Below are 24,306 nucleotides of genomic sequence, written 5' to 3'. Positions count from 1 at the left end.
TTAGTGTCACCACTTTTGCTTGCTGTCACACAGCCCTTTTAGACAGAGAGCTGGAGCCGTTATCTCAAAGCTTACTTAGCAGAACACAGGAGTTGCAGGTCTAACGCTGCCTCGATCAGTTATTGTGTAAAGTAAAGAAGGGAAAAAGTACAAACAGTGTCCACCTTAGCAGATACTGATGTTTTTAGGTGGCTAAAATACATTTTGCTGCGACCCTGTCCACAGCAGTACATTGCTTAGCTTCTATTTGGCTTATCATATACACCACCAAAGCAAGATAGTGCATAAAATAGGCACAACAGAAACGTCAGTCAGCTCGGACCTCTGTGTTTACCTATATATCTTTAAACGTTACAGTTACAGCTGAAAAAGACAACAGAAATAAACTAGTTTTCCCAGTTTTATGTATCTGGGCAATCAAAACAATGGCCAGTTGTCTTCTGGAATGTGATTGATATTTACACAAAGTCACAATAATTCAGTCTATAGCATATTTCACTGGGAGAAAATCGCTGGCAGGTTGCTGGGAAGCTCTTCATCCCATTGCTCCTTAAAAAATTTCTCCCAGCACCATGACAACAATATCTTGACGGCATGGCCCATCGATACTTTAGCTGCTGTATCTAACAGCACATACAGTAATTAAAGCACAATACTTACCACTGACAACTTTTTTCTATGCTCATTTCTGATTGGGGACAATTGACAAAAGATGCTGGCTCAGAAAAAAAAGCTGTAAGGACACTCAGCCTAAGGCCTCTCTTATTCTTTGTTTTTTTTTTTTTATTGGCAACAAATTCCATGAAAATACCAAAACCTACAATGTGTTGGTCCATCTCTCAAAACCTTTCAACTCCCTAACTCTCACTGGAAAACGTACTTCTGGAGACCTAAATCTTTCAAAAGAAATCACAAAAAACAGCCAGGCAATGTAGTTCTTAGCTAGCATAACTCAAATAGAAGTAAAAAGTGCATCTGGCTGGGACTATAACTGATAACTTCAGATTAATACACATTTGGTGCACTTTATGCACAGCAGGATGATGTATTGACACAAAAATTACCAAGCAAACATTGATTGCTATAAACCATTATATGAGCCAGTCTTTATCTTTATCTTTAATGAAAAAAGCTTTGATGTATTCAGTGTTAACCAGGCCTGAACAATGCAGGTGCCACGGTCACCATAGTAACCATCACATGCCACCTGACATCACGTGTCACGCACCGTTCCATCAAGAGTCTGTCTTTAATCTTGAGGTGACGAATGCTTTGCAGTACGTGTCACAGATCTCACTAATGTTCATCTTTGCCTTTTCCACAAATGGATGCAATTATGTGCAATTATTGGCTGGTGAGTGCCAGAGCACTTGCCAGCAACATGTCTAAAAACACACCCACACACAAGAAACATGTGTGCACACCAACACCACCAGCATCCAACACCAACCTCCCTGCTGTGCAGTAGTCACGGTCAAAAACCCTGTTTGATTTCATCAAAGGCCATAAAGAAATGAGGATCATTTCCCTCCCGCCACTCTCCCTGTTTATTTTTTTTCCAGAATCCAGAGGGACAGAGAAATGTCTTTTCAAACATGGAAAAACACACATACTGTAGATGGAAGGAGAGAGGACCGACATTTAATGTGGACTGACCACAGCATGTGTAGCTCAAGGTTTCTATGAGTGGGAGGACAACTTGAGATAAACAGTAGACTTCTGCCTGTTGGCTTCACTATAAAATTCTTAAGTGCTAGATCAATGTTTTGGTCCACACCTTCAGCAGACATTCAGTGTCCTAATTCTCCTACGCACACATCATTCAGAGCTGCGTGAGATTTTATTACTCTCTATCTGATAAAAAAAAAAGCAGAGACTGTAATTTGATATCCCATAACAAAAGTGAATACATTTCTGATACAGCCACATTGGATTTTAAATCTGTCAGACGGCAGCCAGCTACTGCTGGACCCCACTGCTACTACTCACACCTTAGACATAACGGACCTTGTATAAAAAGTACTCAGAAAAACACATTCGTTCTTTAGCAGCACTTAAAAGAGAATTTGTCACATTTACCAATTTTCTCTTAATTTTTCTAGGGTCCGAACAAGTTTACCAGAGGTACAGACTTTCTGTACAAGTCACACAGGCTTTGGTCAGGATGCCAGCCCAAATCCGATTTTTGTATGCAGATTGATGCGGATTGAAATAACCACATGAAATCCGATTTTTGCAAATACAATCCAAACCACATGTGGAGGTGGTTTTAAAATGCGATTCAAATTGGATTTCTACAGATATGTCTTCAGTCTGGACGCTCTAATTATTCAAATATCGACAGTCACAGACCCTGTCAAACATCCTGCGACGCATATAAAAAAATCAGCAAACCACCTGTCATTATCAAATGTGCCCAGGACGAAATGCTCCCACCAGTCAAGGCTTTGCAGATGTTGCCAAACCTCTTGCTGCATGGTGAAGCCCCCCATGGGTGCAGCTCTAAAGATGCAATTTGCAACAGTCTCCTCCGTCGCTGTGTCTGTCTGGTGTGACAGAGGAGTTCAGCACCGTGACTTGACAATGCATGTATTAGATGGCAAGATATTGTTTCTCCATTTTTCAAATGCTCATACTACCGTGTTGGTAATCCGTGTCACCAGCACACGTACTGACACCTACGTCGTCACCACAGCAACCCATGCAGATTGGTCAGTACAGTACATGTGTGGACGCAACAAATCCGATCTGATCTCTTACAAGTGACAGTGTGGACAGTCTGTCTTCAGAATCCTATTTGAGAAACAAATCAGATTTGCCTGCAGTCTGAACGTAGCCATAGACTTACAACTTATTAACTTAAAAGAATAATTGTGACATTTTGGGTATAAAGACCTCTATTTCCTTGCTGAGATAAATGAAACCTCTCTTATATCTGCCCTTTAAGTATGAAGCTTCAGCTAGAATTCAGTAAGCTTGTTTCAGGTCCCAGCTGAAATTCTTTATGTAAAAATGGAACGTTTGACCTGATGGTGCTGAGCTGCAGCTACTAGTTACGATGTTCCCCACTAAATTATGTAATTTACATGCAAATAATAAAGTGGAAAAGTTTGAGATTGCAGTTTTTATACACTTTACTCTGAATTTTAGTTGTAATCATTCTTTGCTATGTAACACACACACACACACGCACACATGCATGCACGCTCTGCCAATCATGTCACATAATAAATTACAGAGGTCTGCATGTCATACAAATAATGTCAAAATAACAGCAAGTGCAGACACACATTCATTACTATCTACCGAATCTAGACGACACTGAGCCTTTAAGGGGACTCTGGTGTGTTGCAACCTGGACCCTATTTTCCTATGTTTTTGTGACAACAATTTACAGTGTGACAGGCTACAATGTGACCACTCAGGGCAGGTACACTCAATGAATTTACATCCAATTAAAGTGCCTGTTTTTGCCACTAACTCAATAGGGCCCTATGATTTCCACAACAGGGAAACCACAGACAGAATCACACAGTAAAATTTGAATCAGTTGCGCGGATTATCATTGAATTGGCCAGACCTCTCCTCTAGCAGGTCTTGGATACAAAGCACTACCAGATTTTAGGTGTTAGTAGTATCATATTTATCAAGTGATATTACCAAGATCAGGCCGTGCAGTTGAGAGGGCAAATATGCTATGAGTTGCAAATAAATCAATCAGCCAATCAGACTTGAGAGTTTATGTAACACCTCTGTTGTGATTTAGATGTAAGCATTTAAGAAGCTGAGTGACTTTGTGTAGTCTGATTTTTAACAGCCACATTTTAGTTAAATGTATTTTTTTGGCTTTCAGCTTTGTTTTCAGTGTTGTTTAGAATTATGGAGTTATTTTGTCTCTCTCTTTCATGCTTTAACTGCAAATAGATAGATAGATAGATAGACAGATAGATAGATAGATAGATAGATAGGTTCTTTATTGATCCCGAGGGAAATTTAAGTAACCAGCAGCATAATAAACATACAGAATAGAATAAATGTACATTTAATACTATATCACTCCTCCAACGACCCCTACTCTAACTCTATTTGTTTTCTTTGGATAAAAGTGACAGCAGACATTATGCTTTTGTGTCATATATGTCAGTTCTATTTAGCACACCTTTGTGAAATGATTTATGAACACTAGTCAAAGTCAGTAACAAATTAGCTTGGATTCTATGTCATTTTTTAAATACAGATAAATCTTCAAATACATTCAGAAGTGAATTTAATGCAAAAACAGACGCATACAGACAGCGGTGCAAAAAGACCCTTGAACATTCAGTGGGTGTTGGCACATTTGCTGGAATTGCTGCAGAAACTTCTTGCATCCACGACAGAGCCAAAACATGACCACTTTGCATCCAGTGGACATTAGGAGTTACTTTAATAGGATGTTGAGTCATTACTTAGACTTCTATCTCCAAAAGAAATGCACAGTCTGTCTCCTAGTTCACCCACAGTGATTTCATGGTAATGCTGACATTTTTCTTTGTAAAACAGCAGCATTTACTGCAGTGCACGTCAGTCACTATCCAATGTTAATACCAAAAACAAACCAGCAGAGTAAGTAAGAGAGCTAATTAAAGTGTGCCATCTCAATACAGAGAGATCAGGATAAGACAGCAGGACTGAATCCAAAAATCCTTTTGCCATTTTAATCCTGTATTTAAAAAAAAGATTAATAGACAGCTTAAAAAAAGGGAAAACATAACTTAGCAGGTAGCTTGAAAAGGCAAGTCTGTCATTAACTGTATTTAAGACATATAAATATATTTACAGGCATTGCATTTAGCTAATGCTTAAAGAGAAGAGCGGTGAAAAATGATCGAGTGAAGACAGTAGGAGGAGGAGAGGGACAGATACGAAGGTGAGGAGGTCACTCATCCACCCCCTCACGCTCATCTCTTACGTCCATCTGCTCTAAGGCCCTTTCCTCAAAGCTATGACCTCCCTAATGTTAAACACAACAAACAGCTCACCGCCCACCAGGCCTCCATCCACCGTCACCCCTTCGGATAAATCGTCTCTATCCACGTTTCACTATATATCATCCACAAACACACCGAGTTGATATATATTACTGGAGCTAGAGAAATGGATGAAAAGATATCGGTCAAAGACCTTTATCAGCATGCAACATGGATGCTGCTCTTCAGTGTTGTAAAACTGTTGCAGTCTCACAGTTCTTTCTTTTTTCATTTTCAAGGTTTACGAACCTTAAGCTCCATTCAGTGTCTAGAGAAAGAATTTCACTCTCACAAACACAGGATATGATGCATTGCATAAGCTGCTTCTGTTACAGTGCCTCAGGCTGTGTGTGACCCCGGCTCACTCTGCTCTGATATCACTCCCCAATATCACTTTCTGGATGATTTCATTGTTTCCTTTGAACAACAATCTCTTGCCTCTGATCTTGACATAGACTTGAAAGAAGCCCAGAGACCTCCTCGTTATACTGCCAATGTCATTCTCTATCTTTGAGGTGGATTTAGCTTTCAGGAAGACTGTATAAATACTTTAGAAACACATGAGGCCAAGTGAATAAATGATGCATATGCACAAAAAGCAGGTTTACAGACAGTTATGAGCCAGGAGGCGAAGAATAATTTTTTTTGAATAAACTGTCAAAACAGTTGGTTACATAAGTGACCAAGCAATGAATGAGCCTGCTAATGGTCAGTTTTGAACTTGTTAGTTTGGAGAGCTCCATTTTCATCCTCAAATAACTTTATTGAGCTGAATGATGCACAATGGCAAACAAATGCCAGATGGGGTCAACAGACCAACAGAGTGAAAATCTCCATAAGCTATTGTGACTCACTGGTGCTAGCTTAGCCCGCTAATGACTTTGCTCATGAGGTATCTACTACAGTAGTTTGAAGACTAGCTCTGTGTGTTTGACTAGCAGTGACTGTAGGCTGTGAAGATGGACAGTAGACCATTACAAGTGAAGCCAGAATATCTCCATTGTCCCATGGTGGCTGGCTGCAGTATCGGAAACAAAGACTGCCGCTCTCCATGGTGTGATTTCCACCAGCAGGTTGGTTTGGTTCAGTTCAGTATGCATTTCTTTGTTTCAATTGCGAAAAACTGTGGATGGTACCTTTAGTACCTTTAGAACTGACCCCATTTTTGGTCACCCCTCTGTTGGGATCTGCTGGCACACTGAAAACGTTGAGCTTGAAGCTCTGCAGTCTGTTCATTGGCCAGTTGACAGCGAACACTCTGTGCTCAGAGCTGAGCTGGGGCTGGTTTAACCACTGTTCATACCATGACAAGCATTATATACATTAGTAAACTATAACTACAAAATGAAAGGATGTTTACAGCCTCCAGGATACCAAATGTTCTAGAACCACCACTGCTCTGGCTCAAAACATGTTGCTTGTTTGTTTGTTTGTTTTTAAATTATAGCAGCGGAGAATCGCAGACAAACACTGTTGAATTAATGAATCTCAGCTTAAAACATGTTTTTAGCCATTTGCAAGGAAGCCATTAGACATAAATGACTGCAGGCAAACCCTCCAACCAAGGATGACTGGACTGACCGTCTCAAAGAAATAAACTGTATGGAGAACTTGACATTCATCTTAACACTACTATATGAAAAATATGTAAAATACTGGCAAAATAGACTACAAATATGTGCCTAGAAAATGCAACCCATTGCGTATGTTACTGAAATGCCCTGCTTTTGTAGAAGTACTGTGATGTCTGTGTCAGCCCACACTCATTTAACATAAAAATATTAACAAGAGATATATTTGCAAAGACGCAGGTCAGACATGATTGGGTCTGACAGATTTCATCATTTTATTGTTTTTACACTAGAGGCATTCATTTATTTCCCTGTTTATGATCTTGTCATATTACCCTTTAATAAAAAGCCCTTCCTAAAGTCTATTTCAATATGAAACGTGTATAAGCTACATCGTTACCTTTCTCATATCATTGCTCATGATGATTTACAGGTTCATGTGATGAGTTAATGACAAAGCTGTTATAAAAAGCATAATGGTTGTGCATAATGACAGCTGCTCTGGCCAACATCGCCAAGGCAATGCAACTGGTAAAGGCGCTAATTGTTTGCCATTCCTTTTACTGCCGATATCTGTGGTTAACTATAAGAGTGGAAATCAGGCTTGTGCATGTTTATTTGCATGCTTGTAGTCATGGCATTAGAACTCTGATTAAAAGACAGTCATTTTTCTAAGTTTAAGCATCTGGTAAATGGACCTTAGCATAACTTGGTCTTACATCTTCATCTTAGATGTAAGTCGCCCCACAAATGTGAGATCTAGCAATCAGACTGCATGCTTGTGACTGCAAAATACTCTGAGGTATAAAATGCAACACAAAGGGTCGAGTAGACTCTTTACACACTCACACACACGTACACTCACACACGTACGTACACACACACACACACCCACACACACACACACACACACACACACACACACACACACAGACAGAGTAGCCTGGTCTACACATGACAACAAGGAAGCAATAAGTGAGGAGGGGTGAAGTCACTGATTGGATCTCCAAATATAATTTTCCATTAGAGCTCATCACTACCAAGCCCAGAGGCTGCTTCATTAAGGAAATTTAATGATTCCATTCATTAACTTTGAAGCGATTTTCCGCTGTCTGTAACTGTATTCAGCCCACTCATTTTGATTTTAACATGGACTAGCAGCAGCCATATGCAAAAAATAGGCTTCAAAGTGCTCCTAACACAGAGAAAGCTGGTGGGCAATTTAATTACAGGAAGATTAGACTGCTAAAAGTCTATTTCTCTCCTTTTATCCTGAAAATCTCCCACTCCGCCTCAACACTATGTGGCTCAGTGACACCATGTTCTCCCTCCAGCTGACTAAATGTAAGTTTAGCTTGAAAGGATGACTGACCAATTTTATAATGGCTTTATTGTCAGGTGGATTACTGTTATTAATTTAATTTTGCTGTCATTCTCAGAATTTGTTGGTGTTGTGTACCTTTCCACCACTGATCATGATACACTTTGTTTTGTAAATGCATCAGCGTTAAGTCTATTTCTTACTTTTAAAAATGCTGCATCATGGGATTTAATAAGGTAACCAAGAAAATATTTTACAAATACAAAGAAACTTTTAAACATGGTTTCATTTCTGATGTGGCTGAACTACAACTCACTGTGTTACATAATAGTATCTTTAAAAAAAACCTTTGTACCTTTAAAGTAAAATTTTACTGTCCAAGTCATATACATATATAGTACACAGAATTTTTGGAGGCTTGACTTATGATATTTTGTGAAAACATTCAAGATTTTTTTTAGGGCTTTTTGTCTTTATACAGACATGGGGGGGTGCAGTAAAGGGCTGGGAGTTGGAATTGAACACACAGCAGCTGCGGCAAGGATTAAGCCTTTGTACTTGGTACACCTGCTCTACCAGGTGAACTACTGGGCGCCACGCCAACATTTAAGGTTAAGATATATATATTTTTTTTTAACATTTTAAAAATTCCATACATATTATGAAGAAGACATGACAATAACACTCCACACAAACCTAGGGCGATATGTATTCTTTGAAAATAAAATGATATCTGAACACTTTCATCGATCAGATAAAGTTTACTGCTGACACACATACAGACAGATAGACTTCCATAATGAACAAAGCAGAGATTGACAGCTCTGAGCTCATACGAGACCCTATTTTAAGTGGTTGCCATGCCGGCTTCACAGCAGTCAGTGACTCCATGTTACACCATGAATAATTCACCACCTTTTAGAAGGAAGGAGAGTCCTTGCTAGCAGCATTTTGGAAAATTTAATTCAAACGTCCTAAGATGTCAGTGCGATAAAGAGACACAACAGCTGTGACAAACAGATTCTCACTGACTTTGAAGATAGCGATCGTCCTCGATGAGCCAGTTTTAATGAACAGGAGGCAGAAAGCAGGTCAAACCTCCCACAATCCTCTCTGCTGCATCTTGGCCTCGTTTGCAATTCCAATTGAGTGTTGATGATGATACCACTAATCATTTATGATTAGAAAATCGCAGTGGAGACAGAGAGAGAGCTGTCACTCTGGGATTTTTTCCCAGATAAACAGTCACACAGAAAGCAGTATTGCAGTCTCCCGCTGGGTTTGAATTGAATGTTTTAGTTTTAGTGAATCTTCAGTAAATTGTTCTGCAATAAACTTCCACTTACAACTCAAGCTCTTAAGGGTAACTAGTTAATAAGCTGCTGCACAAATGTGCCATACCTGTTGCTCGCTGTTTTCTTTAAAGGAAGAAAGAGTGGTCTACAAAGCAGACACATCAGAATTTCTTAGAACTTGGCTTGTGTCTTGCTTGATTCTCACCACAGTAACTTAGGACAAGCTTAAGCCTTCAAGTTTAAGACTTGAGACTTGCTTGTGACTTACTCCCATCTTTCCTACTGAGTTTAATTGCTTTATTTTTATTTAGTTTGCTGGGGGAATGAACAAGGATTATTTCCATCATTGCGTTATTTCTCAAATAAATTTAGAATTTGTTTCCAGCATCTAATGCTAACTCACTGAGCATCACTGAGCTGGCTTACAGGTCAGCCAAGGAGAAAATCATGTTAGCAACTCGTGCAGCATTTGGTGTGAGTTTCTGAGTGTTTAAGATAGCTCGCCAAAAAAACATTTGAAAAACTCAACATCAATGACTCTTGCCAGAAACCATAGAACAGAAAACAGAAGAGAACAGAAGAGAAGAGAAGAGAACGGAAGAGAACAGAAGAGAACAGAAGAGAACAGAACAGAACAGAACAGCATAGAACAGAACAGAACAGAACAGAACAGAACAGCATAGAACAGAACAGAACAGAACAGCATAGAACAGAACAGAACAGAACAGAACAGAACAGAACAGAACAGAACAGAACAGAACAGAACAGAACAGAACAGAACAGAACAGAACAGAACAGAACAGAACAGAACAGAACAGCATAGAACAGAACAGAACAGAACAGAACAGAACAGAACAGCACAGAACAGAACAGAACAGAACAGAACAGCATAGAACAGAACAGAACAGAACAGCATAGAACAGAACAGAACAGAACAGAACAGAACAGAACAGAACAGAACAGAACAGAACAGAACAGAACAGAACAGAACAGAACAGCATAGAACAGAACAGAACAGAACAGAACAGAACAGAACAGAACAGAACAGAATAGAATAGAACAGAACAGAAGAGAACAGAAGAGAACAGAACAGAACAGAACAGCATAGAACAGAACAGAACAGAACAGAACAGCATAGAACAGAACAGAACAGAATAGAATAGAATGGAATAGAACAGAATAGAACAGAACAGAACAGAACAGAACAGAACTGATCTTTATTGTCCACCAGGGTGGAAATTTGTCTTTGGCCTACCAAACACAGAAGACAGCACAATAAACTGCAAACAATCAGTTGGTAAATCATGGTCTATAATCAACAGACTTTGTTGTGAGCAGTTTCATGTGGGAACTATTTTCTGCTAAACTACACCTGCCCACAACAAGGTCTGTGGATTATCTTGAGCAAATGTGTTTTGAGCACCACAAGCCGATTGCCATCTACTTCTATTATATTCAGGAGAAGTGAGACATCGCTATGGCTGATATCTCAGACACTCAGCAACTCACACCAGAACAATCTAGATTGATTTACAGCAAATAAGTCAGAGGGAAAATATGTACATAAGATTTCAGAGTAAACTTGCCCTTTAAGAATAAAATATGAAATTTCTTAGAAATGAAATTATGAGAATTAAGAGGCCTCTTGAGAAATCACAGTGTTTTGATCCTGCATTACAGAGACTGAGCATCTTGAGAGACATGTTTAGGATGACTGATCAATATCTCAATGGTCATGATAAATGAAACATTATAAAAAGCAATATATCACTCACAAAAGGGTCATTTTAGCCAATAATATTTTTTTATTTTTATATAATAGTTTTTTTAATATTATTTTTTACTTCAAATTATCTTTGTATATTCTGAAGTGTATTTAATATTTATTAATATGGATCCAGAACAATATATATCGTCTCTTCTTTTTCATTTGTGTTGCTGTATAAACAGGTGCATGGAGCAGCAACTTAAGTCCTGCATCTACTTTGCATATGAACAGACTGTTGATAAGAAGCCTGAAGTGTGATCCCACTGACTTTGAAAAGGGCAGGATCGTGGGCGCCAAGAGGGTGAAACTGAGCATCATCAAAACCATAAAATTGCTAAGCTTTTCTCAGTGATGTGGACCAGAACATAATGCACCCCATCCAACCGTGGTCCAAGTGAGAGCTAGAAATCAAACAGTTACCTAACTATAAGTGAACCTGCATGCAACACTGGTAAGAGCAAGTAGTAATTATGTAGCATACGCCCACTGATGCACAAAGTTCTTTTTTTTGTATGGCCATGCAGCTCTTTTGCAAAGTCAGTCTCCCAATGTCTAGAAACTATCTTCAGCAGTCCTCTGAGGTACTGAAGAAACTTTTCATTTGGACGCATAGTTTTACATAAAATTCACAGAGTTAGAATTCTGGGTATGTATATGCAACCTCTTTCTGTTCTCTACTTACTTATAATCTTTTTATTATCTGTCATTGCTGCTTAAAAAATGTCTGACAGCCCAATTTCCTCTCTGGCATAATTACATTTTTATCCAATCTGATCTAATTAGAGTTGAAACAATTAGTCGATTAATCGACTGAAAAAAATTAGCAACCATTTAGAGAATCCATTAATCATTTAACTAATTTTATAAGTAAAAATGCCCCCCAAAAGTTCACTGAATATTTGCTGGTTAATTTGTCTTTTAGGATAATAAACATAATATCTTTTGGGGTCTGGTCTTATATTCCGACAGAACAAGACATTTGAAGACACTAACTTAGACAGTGGAAATCCAAGTCATTATCGGTAAATACTTCTAACTATAATTTGCCACCGAGCGGGTCCAAGATATGAGTATCCCTGCAAAGCAAGCCCAATGTCTCTCCTGCCCTGCAGGGACAAACATGCCACAATCCAGGTATTTTGTCATTGCCAGACTCTTGTGCAAGTGCTGATAAATTATGTAAATGTCCTGGCATTGCCTCCCTGGTGTAAAAAAAACATCTGAAGTAGGTTACAAACCATCTGGACTGAAATATTTCTACAACAGAATTGTTGCTGGGGACAGAATCCAGTACAAACATAATGTTAGAGTGCAGGGTGTCTGCCCGACTGTTTGTGGATTAATAACAACGCATGAGCATCTGCTTCATGCTGTTTTCTGTTTCTCTTCTTAATAGGTGACTCACATGATCTGAGGTAGGAAGACATTGATAGAAAGACAGGGGTCTTGATAAAAAAAAAAAACAAAAAAAAGGATAATGTTTTTTTTTCTTTTAACCATTAACTCACCACGGGGTAGCTCAAGTAGCTAGACCATATATCCACTACACACTGATTTTTTAGCTTTGCAGTCTCTGACCAAACATGCAAACTTCCAGCATCCCCTGGATACACACCTCTAACACAAATCCGACTATGTCACAGTTAATTTAAAACAGTGGGTCAAGACTGCTGCCCCAGAACGATCATTTACAATCTGCAAGAGTGGCCAGTATACGCAAGTGTTGAAGTTTATGTCTATACAAAACACATCCTTACACATCATTACTCACACATTGTTACCAGTCCAAAACGATATGGTGCCATGCTTTACTTTTTCGGGCTCTCTGTGTATTTCTGTAAGTTCGATATACAGTGTGATTTTTACTAGGGATACCCCTTGAAGGCATGTGATTTCAATCATCAGTAAGAGACCTTCAGCAGACTTAGATTGCTTCAAGTTGAGCAGTCTTTTTTATTTTTATTTTTTTCAGGCTTGTGAGTGTGCTGTGCAGATGTGAGTGGTCTTTACTTTCATGCTGCTCTTTGGTCAGAGAGCCCTAAGGCTCTGAGATAAAATTATCTTCTCTCTCCTGCTTAGAAGTGGTGAATTTACAGCTCACAAAAACTTCGTACAATACAGTCTATGGCTTTTGTTTTATATCTAATGTCTGCAAAAAATGTTGCACACTGTAGAGCCGTTGTTAGATCAGTTAGCTTGCTTACTATATTCCCCTGATGCCACTGTCACACTGAGCCCATTCAAACTGAAAAAAAAGTCAAATATTGGTTTTTAATTGTCTAATCTGATTCATCTGACATAATTCTGAGTCATATGCAGCCCTACCTTTTACACATCTGCATTTGCACTGAGTAAGACACTGCTATGTCAAACTCTCTCTCTCTCTCTCTCTCTCTCTCTCTCTCTCTCTCTCTCTCATGGTATGAGATGTGCTACAGGCCAAACCATTAGCAAATTCAAAATCTGTCCTTCATAATCAGATCACCATCAACTATAACTGGTAATTTTCCAACACAGGATCCCAAAGCCAGCACACAGACACACACAAAATCAATCCATAAGTAACATTTGATTTGCGTGACTTGACAAAGGACTCCTTATTACCCTGAAAGAAAGAAAACAGGATAAGCACTGTTTACATAAATGCATTTCCTGTTGTTTTCATTTACATAAGTAAGGCTAGCAGCCTACTTCTCCCTGTCATAACCGGAGATCACACAGAAAAAGCATGGCAGTCAAGCCCCAAATTAAACTGGATTGCTTTTCAGACAGATTCCAGTTCACATGTAGCACTGTGTGGTAAACAGATGGACGTGGCTGAAAAAGGAGTTTCGTACTCAGACTCACACGAGCTGAGACTGTTTCACACCACAAAAATTATGGAAGCAGCCCCCCCCCCCCCTCCATCTGGTGAAGGGTGTGTGTGTGTGTGTGAGTGAGAGAGAGAGCTCAGCTCTGCTCCTCTAGCTAAGATAATTACGGAAAGAGAGCAAGCAAGAAAGAAAGAGCTGGAGTCCGTACTCTGCTGTTGTTTGCTCTCATATTCCCTCTATCTCCTCCCTGAGTGTGACGCTGTCTGCCCACCCACTCCTACAGAGAGAGAGAGAGAGAGAGAGAGAGAGAGAGAGAGAGAGAGAGAGAGAGAGGAGGGACACCAAGCAGCAGAGAGAGCCAGTCTGTTTTCAGCTCCCAGTTCACTGTAGCTCCTGCCAGACAGCACTCACCCATCCACCATCACACACTCTCAGACACATTCACTCTCACTATACAACAGCTGACAACACCTTTTCATTTTCTCTGCAGCAGTACAGATTCCCACAGCCAGATCCAAAAGGGACGAAAAAAAAAAAGAGTCGATCTGTGCTGCAGACACACCAGCTCTGAGGAGTCTGGGTCGAGGCTGGAGAGGGTGACTGGAGAATGGAATGGAACCTCAGAAGGATGGAAAGTGAACTGAGGCACATCAACCCGGACCTGCTGCAGCCCAGCAAGAGCTTCAAGAAGCCCTCTTCAGGCACTATCACCATCAACGTAGGAGGGTTCCTCTACACCGCCCATCGAACTACCCTTGCCAAACACCAGGGTTCCTTTCTGGAAGAGCTGGCCAACGGTAAGAAGCCGGTTCAGCACACTGATTCCATGGGCAACCCCTTCATCGATAGAGACGGCCCAGTTTTTCGCCATGTGCTCAACTACCTCCGAACTGGAGAGCTCCAGCTGCCCGATGACTTCCGGGAGGCAGGGCTCCTGCGGCGGGAGGCAGATTTTTACCGTCTGAGTGAACTGGTGGAAAACGTTGTTGAGTGGGAAAGTCAGAGGGCGGCCCAGCGGGAGGCCGCTTTTTTGGAGATGACGGATAGTCACGAGAGGTCGCAGGGCCTCAAGGTGTACTGCAGTGACTCCACCTTCATCGACAAGGTCAAAGCGCGGCTGGTGCAGATCTCCAAGAGCCGCCTGGATGGCTTTCCGGAAGAATTTGTGGTGTCGTCCAATGTGATCCAGTTCCGGCACTTCATCAAGTCGGAGCCAGGCTCGCGGCTCGTACTGAAGGAGGACAGCACATTCTTGTGCACACTTGACTGTCTGAAACTAGAGACAGTGATGCTAGCGCTGAGATCAGGCTTCAAGCTGGTCACCAGCCTCGACAGCAGCAAAGGCTCCGTGGTGGCGGCTGAAGCCCTTCACTTTGTCAAATAGAATGAGGGGAAACAGAGGGAAGAGAGGAGGAGAGGGGGAGGCAGAGAGGAAAAAGAGTAGCGCCTGATCCCATATCCACCCCGCTAATGTAAGGTTTTGGCTTGAAGATCTTGTAACATGTGGTGAGCTGTAATGTGTCATTGGGTGGTAGAAGAATAACAGGTGGGTTGGATCGTCTCAGATGACGGTGTTTATATCTTAACTGCACATTGCTGGCTTACAAACACGAAACTTGATACATTGGGGATAACACTGGTAATTCATCAACCTAAGCTAGTATAAAAAGCATTCAGAATGATCCAGTTTAACTTGGCCTTTATCATATCTGAACTGCATTTGATTGGACATCACGCAAAAAGTTCAACTCTACAACAGTGAATCTTTCCATGGAGAGGACGAATGGATCAAACAGAGAGTATGAACATTGACAGCTTTATCAGTGGATGTGTCTCTGCACAAGAACTGCTTCTGCTGCTTTGTCAACAGCTGCAAAAGCCTTTAAAACCAGCCGTGATGTGCACTGTTGTGCCATTCAGCTTCGACTACAGTCTGTGCCTGTGTGTATGTGTGTTGCTATACACTGTGTGTGCTGTGTGTAGTTGGTTTAATAGCTTGTGTTTAGTTTATTAACCTCTCCGGAACCTGGAGGCAATACTGCCGCACACTGAGGTTGTGTTTGGATTGATGAACAAACTTCACATCCAAAATCAGACTGAAGCAACACAAACCATTTTCTCTGTGGACAATATGAGTTTAAGTGCAAAGAAACGTGATTATTGTAAGGGCTTTGAATCTAGCATGATGCATGTGCACTAAATAAACTGTGTGTTTGTTAGTGCTGTGAGCCTCTGTGAATTCGGTGCCACAACAATGCCTATTACTTTTCATTGTGAATATTTTACAAATAAAAGTGACTGAAACTACTGGTAAGTGTTTTGAGGTATATCTGCAAACGTTACGGTACGGTTAAATGACTGAGTCATTGCTTAGTGTAGTAAGCCTGCCAAATGCTGTTATGAATAATGCTGAAATGTTGAAAAGTTACTTTGCATTATTACATAACAAGTAGCCAGTGTGTGTATGAGGATAATTACTATTTTGCTTGCATCCATAGCATAAAAGGTATACTGATGATTCTTAAATGCTGACCTGCATGAACTTCAAGTCTGTACACAGTGTAACTGTTCACATCCAGGGTAGGCCACAGCATTGTTTGTGTAAAGTTTCCAGAATCTTGAGAAAAAAGAAAAAAGTTGGAGAGACAAAGTGTACTGGCTCACACTTTCAGCTTTAGCAAAACAACAATTTCGTGCACACAGTTACTCCTTTTACACTTCTCTGCATGTGTTAAACACTGCTTTTCATGTCGGGAACAATTTAAAAGGTGCGCAAAAAAATTCAAGGATCACAAGGATAAAAATAACACTATGTACAGCATATTCTTTGTCATTTCACCTATAAGTTTTCAGAACAGTGGAGGATGTAATGTGATGTTGTGCAGTCGGACAGTGGCTTAAAAAGATTAATGACTGGAAGAGTTTCAAATACAGAAACCTACAGCCATTGACAAGCCTTTAGTGTAATAATTTTATAGCATGGCTTCCCATAGGTATAGATTATTGAGGGTCAGGAGGCATTTTTTATTTTAAGGGGTGTAAAAAATCCTTTTTGTTTTTTTGCAATACGCCTCTTCTTATTTCATTTATTTTATGAAGAACTGAGTGAAATTGTTTTTTTAAGTATAGATTATTATTCAAGATATAAACTTTAAAAACTTATATCTGAAGGATAAGTGCACAGTGAATACCTGGACACAAGCTGTATTCACAAAGCCTTCATTCTATGCTTAACAGCCTTGTCCTCTATTAGAAATATACAAAGATTAAGAAAAAAAACAAATCTATTAGAACAGCGTCAAGCAGAATAGCCTATTAAGTATGTATGATTATTCAAAAAACATCAAATGCATTTTACGGACAGAGATTTGTATAAAACATTCCTGAAATATCAGGACAACTTATCTCTGATGCAATATTCACAGAGAAAAATGCTCAGAATTCATCCAATTTGCTGCTTTTATACGAACTTTGTGCAGTGTTCACAATCATTTTTTAAGTCACTTGTACAGTTTATCAGCTGTTCTGTACTGTAATTTTTATGCATTGAATAAAATGTAAAATATCCATAAAATATTTATCTTAGTCAAGGGTCGTTGGTTTAATCAGTGATAGAAAAGGGCTCCTTTAAGGAAAAAGGTTAGGGACCAGTGATCTGTTAACAACTTCAGCATTTTTACATCATGATTAACATTTGACAACAGATTATATTTGGTGTCCCTTAGAAATTGTGTGGGTGATATGTGATGGTGACTTTTATACAGTATATCACTATAAATATCAATTGTGGATAGAAATTTAGAATATAGCTGCTGTCATGTGGAGTGCACTGTAAACATATTTCAGTAGTGCACCACACTTTGTATACCACGTTGTTTTTTGTGACTTAAAATTGGCATAAAATGGTTTGAAAAAAATACTGTAAAGTAAAACAATACAGATTTACGTTGAATTCAGTTCTGCCTGTTCACACTACAAGACACGATCAGACAATGTATAAACTGAGGGAGGACCAGCCTACATAGTGGCACAAGTGAAAATTTCTCTGCATTTTGCTCAGTCCCATGACTATTACTGGGAGACTCACAAAAAACCAGTGCACCTAAATGTTAAAGATTTGCAGCATTTTTTTAAAGAACAATCTGTACACCCATACAAAGGTAATCCCTCTCAATCATCATTACAACACAACAAGTGTCTGACGGTGCACTCGTCTGCAGAGACCCTGCCCACTATTGAATTTTCTGTGTTCGGGACATTTATGGCCATGTACCCGCACACTCAGGTGACATGGGTTCTGCATAAAAAGCAATCAGGTGCCAAAATGTAGGCAGCAAGCAACCAAAAGACACAGCGAAGAATAATCCATACGCAACTGTAGCAAGACGAAATGCCAAACAAGAGTGAATATGGAGTTGGCTTTTACTTTCACTGCTGAGCGTGTTTACCAACAGTAACCGAGAATCTTGCATGGTATATCTTTAAAAACCACTCGGGGTGTGGTCTGGACACATCACTGTTGCAACAGAGTTGACTGCACCAAGCAGTGATACTGAGGGTGATCAGAGCTGTAGCAGACAGAAAGTTAACAACAGGGGCTTGATGAAAAAATATTTTTCATCCTTGTGTTAAGTTAATCTATTAAGTGATGATGATGCTTCTCTAACCAACTTCAACTGTTAAAAACATCCATATTTGATTTGATTAAAAAAAAAAAAAAAAAAACTCTCAGAGTCAACATACATTAATGTCAATCACACATTAACAATTTAATCAGAACACGCTCAGCTCTGTCCTCACCTTTCCACCGCCCGCTGTGATGGCTGACAGTCAGCTGTTCTGGCTCGCTGCCACCACAGTGCAGCAGATCCACCTGCAGAAGCCTTTGGGGAGCTCCTTCAAACCCTCCCAGCTCCAGTAAAGATATTTGGTATTTTAAAAGTAGGCCAGTCTGAGCAAAAAATCCTGCCCTTTTCCCTCAAGGAGAACCTTTTTTATCTCTCTGCACTCTAATGTGTGTCACTGTCAACTTTGGTCATATTACTATTTTTACAAATCATGTGCGTTGAAAATATTTACTGTTCCAACTTCAGTAATATTATAGCTTTGAAAGTGAAAACCAAAGATATTCACCTCTAAATATGAGTTGACTTACTGGAACAAAATGATTATTCCCCTCTCCCGATTTGTTTTTTTGATAATGACTCTGCTGCTAAAAGGTGATATTGGAATGCACCGAGCATATATGACAACCTCTATGAACTAGTTCACATGAACAAAATAGGAACAAAGTTTGACTCTCTTTTGGTGGAAGTATTTTCCTACCACTTAACATGGTTTTGATTTTATTAAGTAACAAAGACATATAGGAGACTTTATATATCACAAAGTCATTTTAAACATTTAACAAAAAAGTGATATTACTGGAATATCTAATGAAGAGTATGAATTATCTCTTTTAAGAAGTAAAATACAGTAATAAATAAATAAAGAGATAATCTTAGTATTTATCAATGCAGCTCCACAAAGATGGCAGACTTGAGAGGGATGTAAATTTGCAAATCCTAGGATAACAAAGAAATAATGTGCCCAACTTTCCCCTATGAGTGTCTAATACTTGCCTACATTAGATGCATTGGTTAGGTTTAGGCAAAGGGGACATTCTGTCACCTTCCTAGGATACGCAAAGAGGGACAGTTAAAAAAGAAGGGATCAAAATTGATGCAGCAGAGACTGAGGATATCCTAAATTTTACTCTCGATCTAACATGACTAAAGTTCACAAGAGAATGGATCCTACATTTCCCAAAATGCAACTCCACTACATGTTTTGATTGACTTCCCCTGCTTAGTAAATGCCATTGCCTTTAAAAAAAGAGTGAAATAAATTTTCTGTAAAACATTTTTTTTCATTTCCAAAAAACTTGATGGTATGATAATTGTCAGCTGGACGTAACCATTAAATTTGGTGGAGTGTCCCTTTAAATAAGCAATGCAATACATACCCTAAATAAAATAACTGAATATCACAATAAAGATTAGAGGGGTCAGATTTTTTGAAGTGGGGTTGTATGAGATTCTTATCCATAGTCAGTCCATTGTGGAGAAGCAGGCAGTAACAACGACACAAGAGCAAAGCACTGGTGTGTAGTGGGGAAGCAAAAAATCATATCTTAATCACCTCAAAAAAGTCCCACCTTTAAAAATACATATATCAGGTGTGCACTTTATTTAGAATATTTTTGCTGCTAAACCTTGCAATCAGACAGCAATTTCCAACGTGGAACTGAAGCAATTAAATCACTCTCTACAAAATAGACTCCATTGAGAAGAACAGTAATTTAACATTGCAGAACACAGGAGCTGCTGGTCTAATGCTGCCTCAGTCGGTTAGTTTATTTTGTGTTATTGTGTGGCTTTGGTGCTTATACTGTTTGGTCCGGATGTACTTAAGTCAAACAATAACACAACAACACAACTAATTGATCAAGGCAGCAGTACACCAGCAGCTCTATTGTCCAGTGAGCTTATATTACTGTTTACAATCTGTTGGTATTGACGAGAACATTGGAAAGGGCTGTCCACGGCAAGATGAGACTGTAAAAATATTCTCACAAGGCCAAATTGCCACATGACCAGCTGCTAACAGCAATGTAGAATTAAAAAGGCTATTGTTTACGAAATAGTCCAGTGCTGTGCTCACTCACATAAAAGGCTAACACTGGAATGGATAGTTATTTTTCGCATTAAAAAAAAAAGATTTTGGCCTAGTGGGGGTTCCTTTTGGCCTGGCTGCCCACCAGGCCTGTACAGTTGTACGGAAAATGCTGTAGAGGAACCACTGGCCCCATTACAAATCAGTACGCCATCTAAATGATGTTGAAGCCTCTTTTTTAAGGTTGAAAAGTTGCATAATGTTGCATGAATACTCTTTTGTGCAGTGTAAGTGGATTAATACATTTGACCTTCTTCAAGTCAACAGGCTGATTATACTGGGTAACAAAAAAGGCCAGTAGTGTTTCATGACTACATTTAAGGACAAAAGAAAAAGCTGCTTTGGCAGAAGCTGATGTTTTTGGTGCCAGAGCAAATGCAAAACAACTCTCACTTGATTTATGGCCAAGCAATCTGAAGCACACTCAATATCCATTTATGGAAACTTGTGAGAATGGAAATGTTTAAATTTGATCATTTCAAACACTGAAAAGCATCCATCTCCTTCAAAGCTTATTCTTGCTAAAGTGGAGTCTTTGTAATACAAAGTGAAATTGCCTCTTACTGCCTGCTAGTTACTTCAAAACCTCTTAGTTACTGAGCATAGCGACAATCAGCCACCTTTGAGTCAACAGCATCTCTAACAATGCCCCCCATGGTGACCTAAACCATCTGCTCCTGCAGGCGATGTCGTCAAAACTGTCGGACCAGCCGCCACCACCCCCATCATGACTCATACACCCACATCAACCTCTGACATGAGGCAAACCTCTTCCTCAGCCCACTCCTCACAAACACAGACAACAAACATGCAACGCTCATGTAACACCATGTGCGTCAAATAACATTCAAGAGGAGATAAACCCAGTGAACCTGAATCTGTTCAGATGTCACAGCTCGCACCGATACTTTGCTTTCAACAACATCAAACCTTTTTAATTGCAGATCAGCTTCGTGCATTTTTTATGATGGTGACTGCTTTACTTATTAGTCGCAGGGTCAAAGTGATCCACACCTGATCAAAGGGCGGCTTGCGATCATTAGGGGGGCAGGAGGTGCAGGCGGCAGAAGGGGAGAGAGGTGGTAACAGCGGTGAGAAAGCTCACACCATACTACTGTCAACAGTCTCATCTCAGTCTTTTCACCTGTTGCCAGGCAAACTCAACTCCTACATCATATGTTCATAGGCTGCTTTCTTTCTGTCTCTTTCACACACACTCACACCCCACAACAACCCTCCTTACTGCAATGCCTTAGTCGTGTGGTGCAGCTCAGCCAGAAAATGACTAACATACCTCAGATTTTAATCTTTCAGCTCCAGAAAGAGAGGCAATGGCACAGGAGGAGGAGGAGAGAGAGAGGTTGATGAAGAGGAGGAGGAGGGGAGGTCAGACCCTTTCCACTTCCACTCTCAGCTCAGACAAAAGAGGCAGCAGCAACCATTATTCAGTCAAAAAAAAAAGAGATGAGGGAGGGTTAGGCACAATGAAACTGTTTCATGTAATAATATATTTCGATATTTTTAGATTGAAGCTGATGCGTTAGATCTGAGCTTTTTCATTCCAAATGTTCAAAAGGAAAAAAGAGTTTCCCCCAAGAGCTGTACTCCTTCCTCAGGATATAAAAACCTCTGAGAAAGCATTTACACTTAAAAAAAATCATTTGGCCCCAAATTCACCCCTAAAGACTTGTTTTCTGCAAAAACAGAAACAACTCTGCCAGTGAAGTGAGATACTTGTTTCCAGTGCAGTTACCCTTCTTTCAGGAATTTAATAAAAACAGTTAATTTCCAACGCGTTTTGAAATTGAACTGAAAAGCGCAATTTATTGCTCCTGTACCCCCACAAAATTACACTTCATATTCATAAAACAACTTGAATCTAATTAAATTGCATTAAAATAAATTCAGTTTTCAAACACTACCAGTATAATGTTGATAAAGTCAACAATTCAAATGTCATCTATTAATCTGCCAAATATTTTTTTCAACTGATCCATAATTTGGTCTACCAAATGGTGGTGGAAAATGTCTATTTCTCACAGCTCACGATGATTCACAATCCTTTTTTTGTCAGACCAACACTCAAAAACCTAAAAATATTCAGATTTCTATCACATAAGGAAGAAAAGCAGCAAATCCTCAACAATGAGAAGCTGAAGCAACATCATTTTTGGCATTTTTGTGTAAAAAAAATTCAATCAATCAATCAAAAACAATCAATCGGTCATCAAAATAGCTACAGAATCGTGTTATTCATGTGATCATTGATAAATTTAATATAAATTTAAAGGAAAAAAGATTATAAAAGCAGTGAAGAGGTCGCAGAAAGAAAGATGTGAGGAGAATCTCAGCAGAGGCAGAGCGAGGAGGTCAGAACCAACCTGCCCCCCTCCGTGCTACTGTAAAGTGGCAATCACTTCGCTTTGACCCAAACATGACATTAGAGACTACAACAAACAGGTGTGTGTCCATGTGACAGTTTGTGATGTTAGAAATGCTGTACTGTTTTCATCCAATAGTTTTGGTGCTATAGGGTGTGAAGGACTCCAAAACAACGCAAGTTTGCATTCAATGTCTAAGTATGTATATGCCATTTTCTTAGGATCTGAATACAGCATGCATTTTTAAGCATTACCCCCCCAAGATCTCAAAGTGTCACACTACTCTGTTAATATTTATTGAATTCAACAATTATTGAATTAATAAAGTACGTTGGTTTTTAGTTATAGTAGTCTTGAAGCTCCACCTTGGCTCTGTGTCAGTTATTTGGCTAGAGTAAAACAGGACAGAATGCCTTTATGGTCATTGCATATTGTGCAATGCAATTTGTTGTGCAGTACCTAAAACAGTACATTAAAGGTCCAGTCTGTAGGATTCAGTGGTATCTAATGTTAAGGTCGCACAACTGTGACAAAGTGGTACTATGTGCCAAGCACCTAGGAAAAGGTGCTCATTCTAGTGCTTTGACAAATAGGGCAAAGCAGAAGTAAGAGGGTTTTCTTGCAGAAGAACATAACAATAAGAGCCAAATAATAATACCAACTCAGGCCAGAAAAAAAATAAGGTCAGATGATGATTAGTTTATATTTTTATATAGTTTATATACCACATGCTGCTTTTTCTACTGTTAATATTAATTTTGTCATAGTGTTACTCAAATACAAAAAATAGAGAATCTGTACAAAATGACGGAGGGTTTGCTTATCAAAACCCCTTCGCCCTGCCTCATCAGGACCACATGGACCAACGGGAGGGATGTGACTCAATGACTGACATTGGCACTCATGCGGCACTTTAATGCCTCTACGATGTCACAAAGTGCTCACAGAGACAACTGATTACAGGAATTATCATAAACTACATGTTATGTATAACTACAAAGACGCAGGTACAGGATGAAAAAGTGTCTTCTTGTGCGGCAATATTACTGCGAGAACACCATGTCACACGGGTTTAATGTACTTAATGGACTGCTAAAGTTCACACAGTAGGACAGAAGCACAGCAGGCAGTTTTAAATTCTTTTGACTGCCTGATTGATCAGGGGAACATCCCCGCACTCACATGCTGATGCCTATAAATGTTACCATGGTTACCAAATGATTTACATAAATATATTTTTTGCTTTTACAATTATATTATAAGAAGTTCGCAGTCAGTAGATGAATTAATGTTAGTTTAACTTCTGAATTTATTCAGTTTATCTATTTAAATATCCTGCCAAAACATGTTAGGGGAGGAAGACTCTTATTTATCTTTATTTTTTTAATTAAAAACACTTAAAGTTGAGGATTTTTGGGACATTGTATCTGTTAT

General features: G+C 39.4%; 2 protein-coding genes across 2 annotated transcripts in view; one reads left to right on the top strand and one right to left on the bottom strand.

Moving 5' to 3' along the window:
* LOC121949101 (general transcription factor IIF subunit 2-like) overlaps window positions 1–24,306 on the bottom strand; it is a 63,611-nt gene that overhangs the window by 17,635 nt on the left and 21,670 nt on the right. The window lies entirely within an intron of this gene.
* Window positions 14,130–16,084, top strand: kctd4 (potassium channel tetramerization domain containing 4). The gene has a single exon (XM_042494699.2). The coding sequence runs from the start codon at window positions 14,385–14,387 to the stop codon at window positions 15,159–15,161; it is 777 nt and encodes a 258-aa protein (XP_042350633.1). The 5' UTR covers window positions 14,130–14,384; the 3' UTR covers window positions 15,162–16,084.

The sequence above is a fragment of the Plectropomus leopardus genome, chromosome 10 (genome assembly GCF_026936395.1).
Source record: "Plectropomus leopardus strain MGB_pleo_1.0 chromosome 10, ASM2693639v1, whole genome shotgun sequence".
NCBI classification, from domain to species: domain Eukaryota; kingdom Metazoa; phylum Chordata; class Actinopteri; order Perciformes; family Serranidae; genus Plectropomus; species Plectropomus leopardus.
This window is presented reverse-complemented; position numbering and strand designations above follow the sequence as displayed.

Coding starts and splice junctions, on each gene's coding strand:
- kctd4 (XM_042494699.2), top strand. CDS start 14,385: ATGGAATGGAACCTCAGAAGGATGGAAAGTGAACTGAGGCACATCAAC.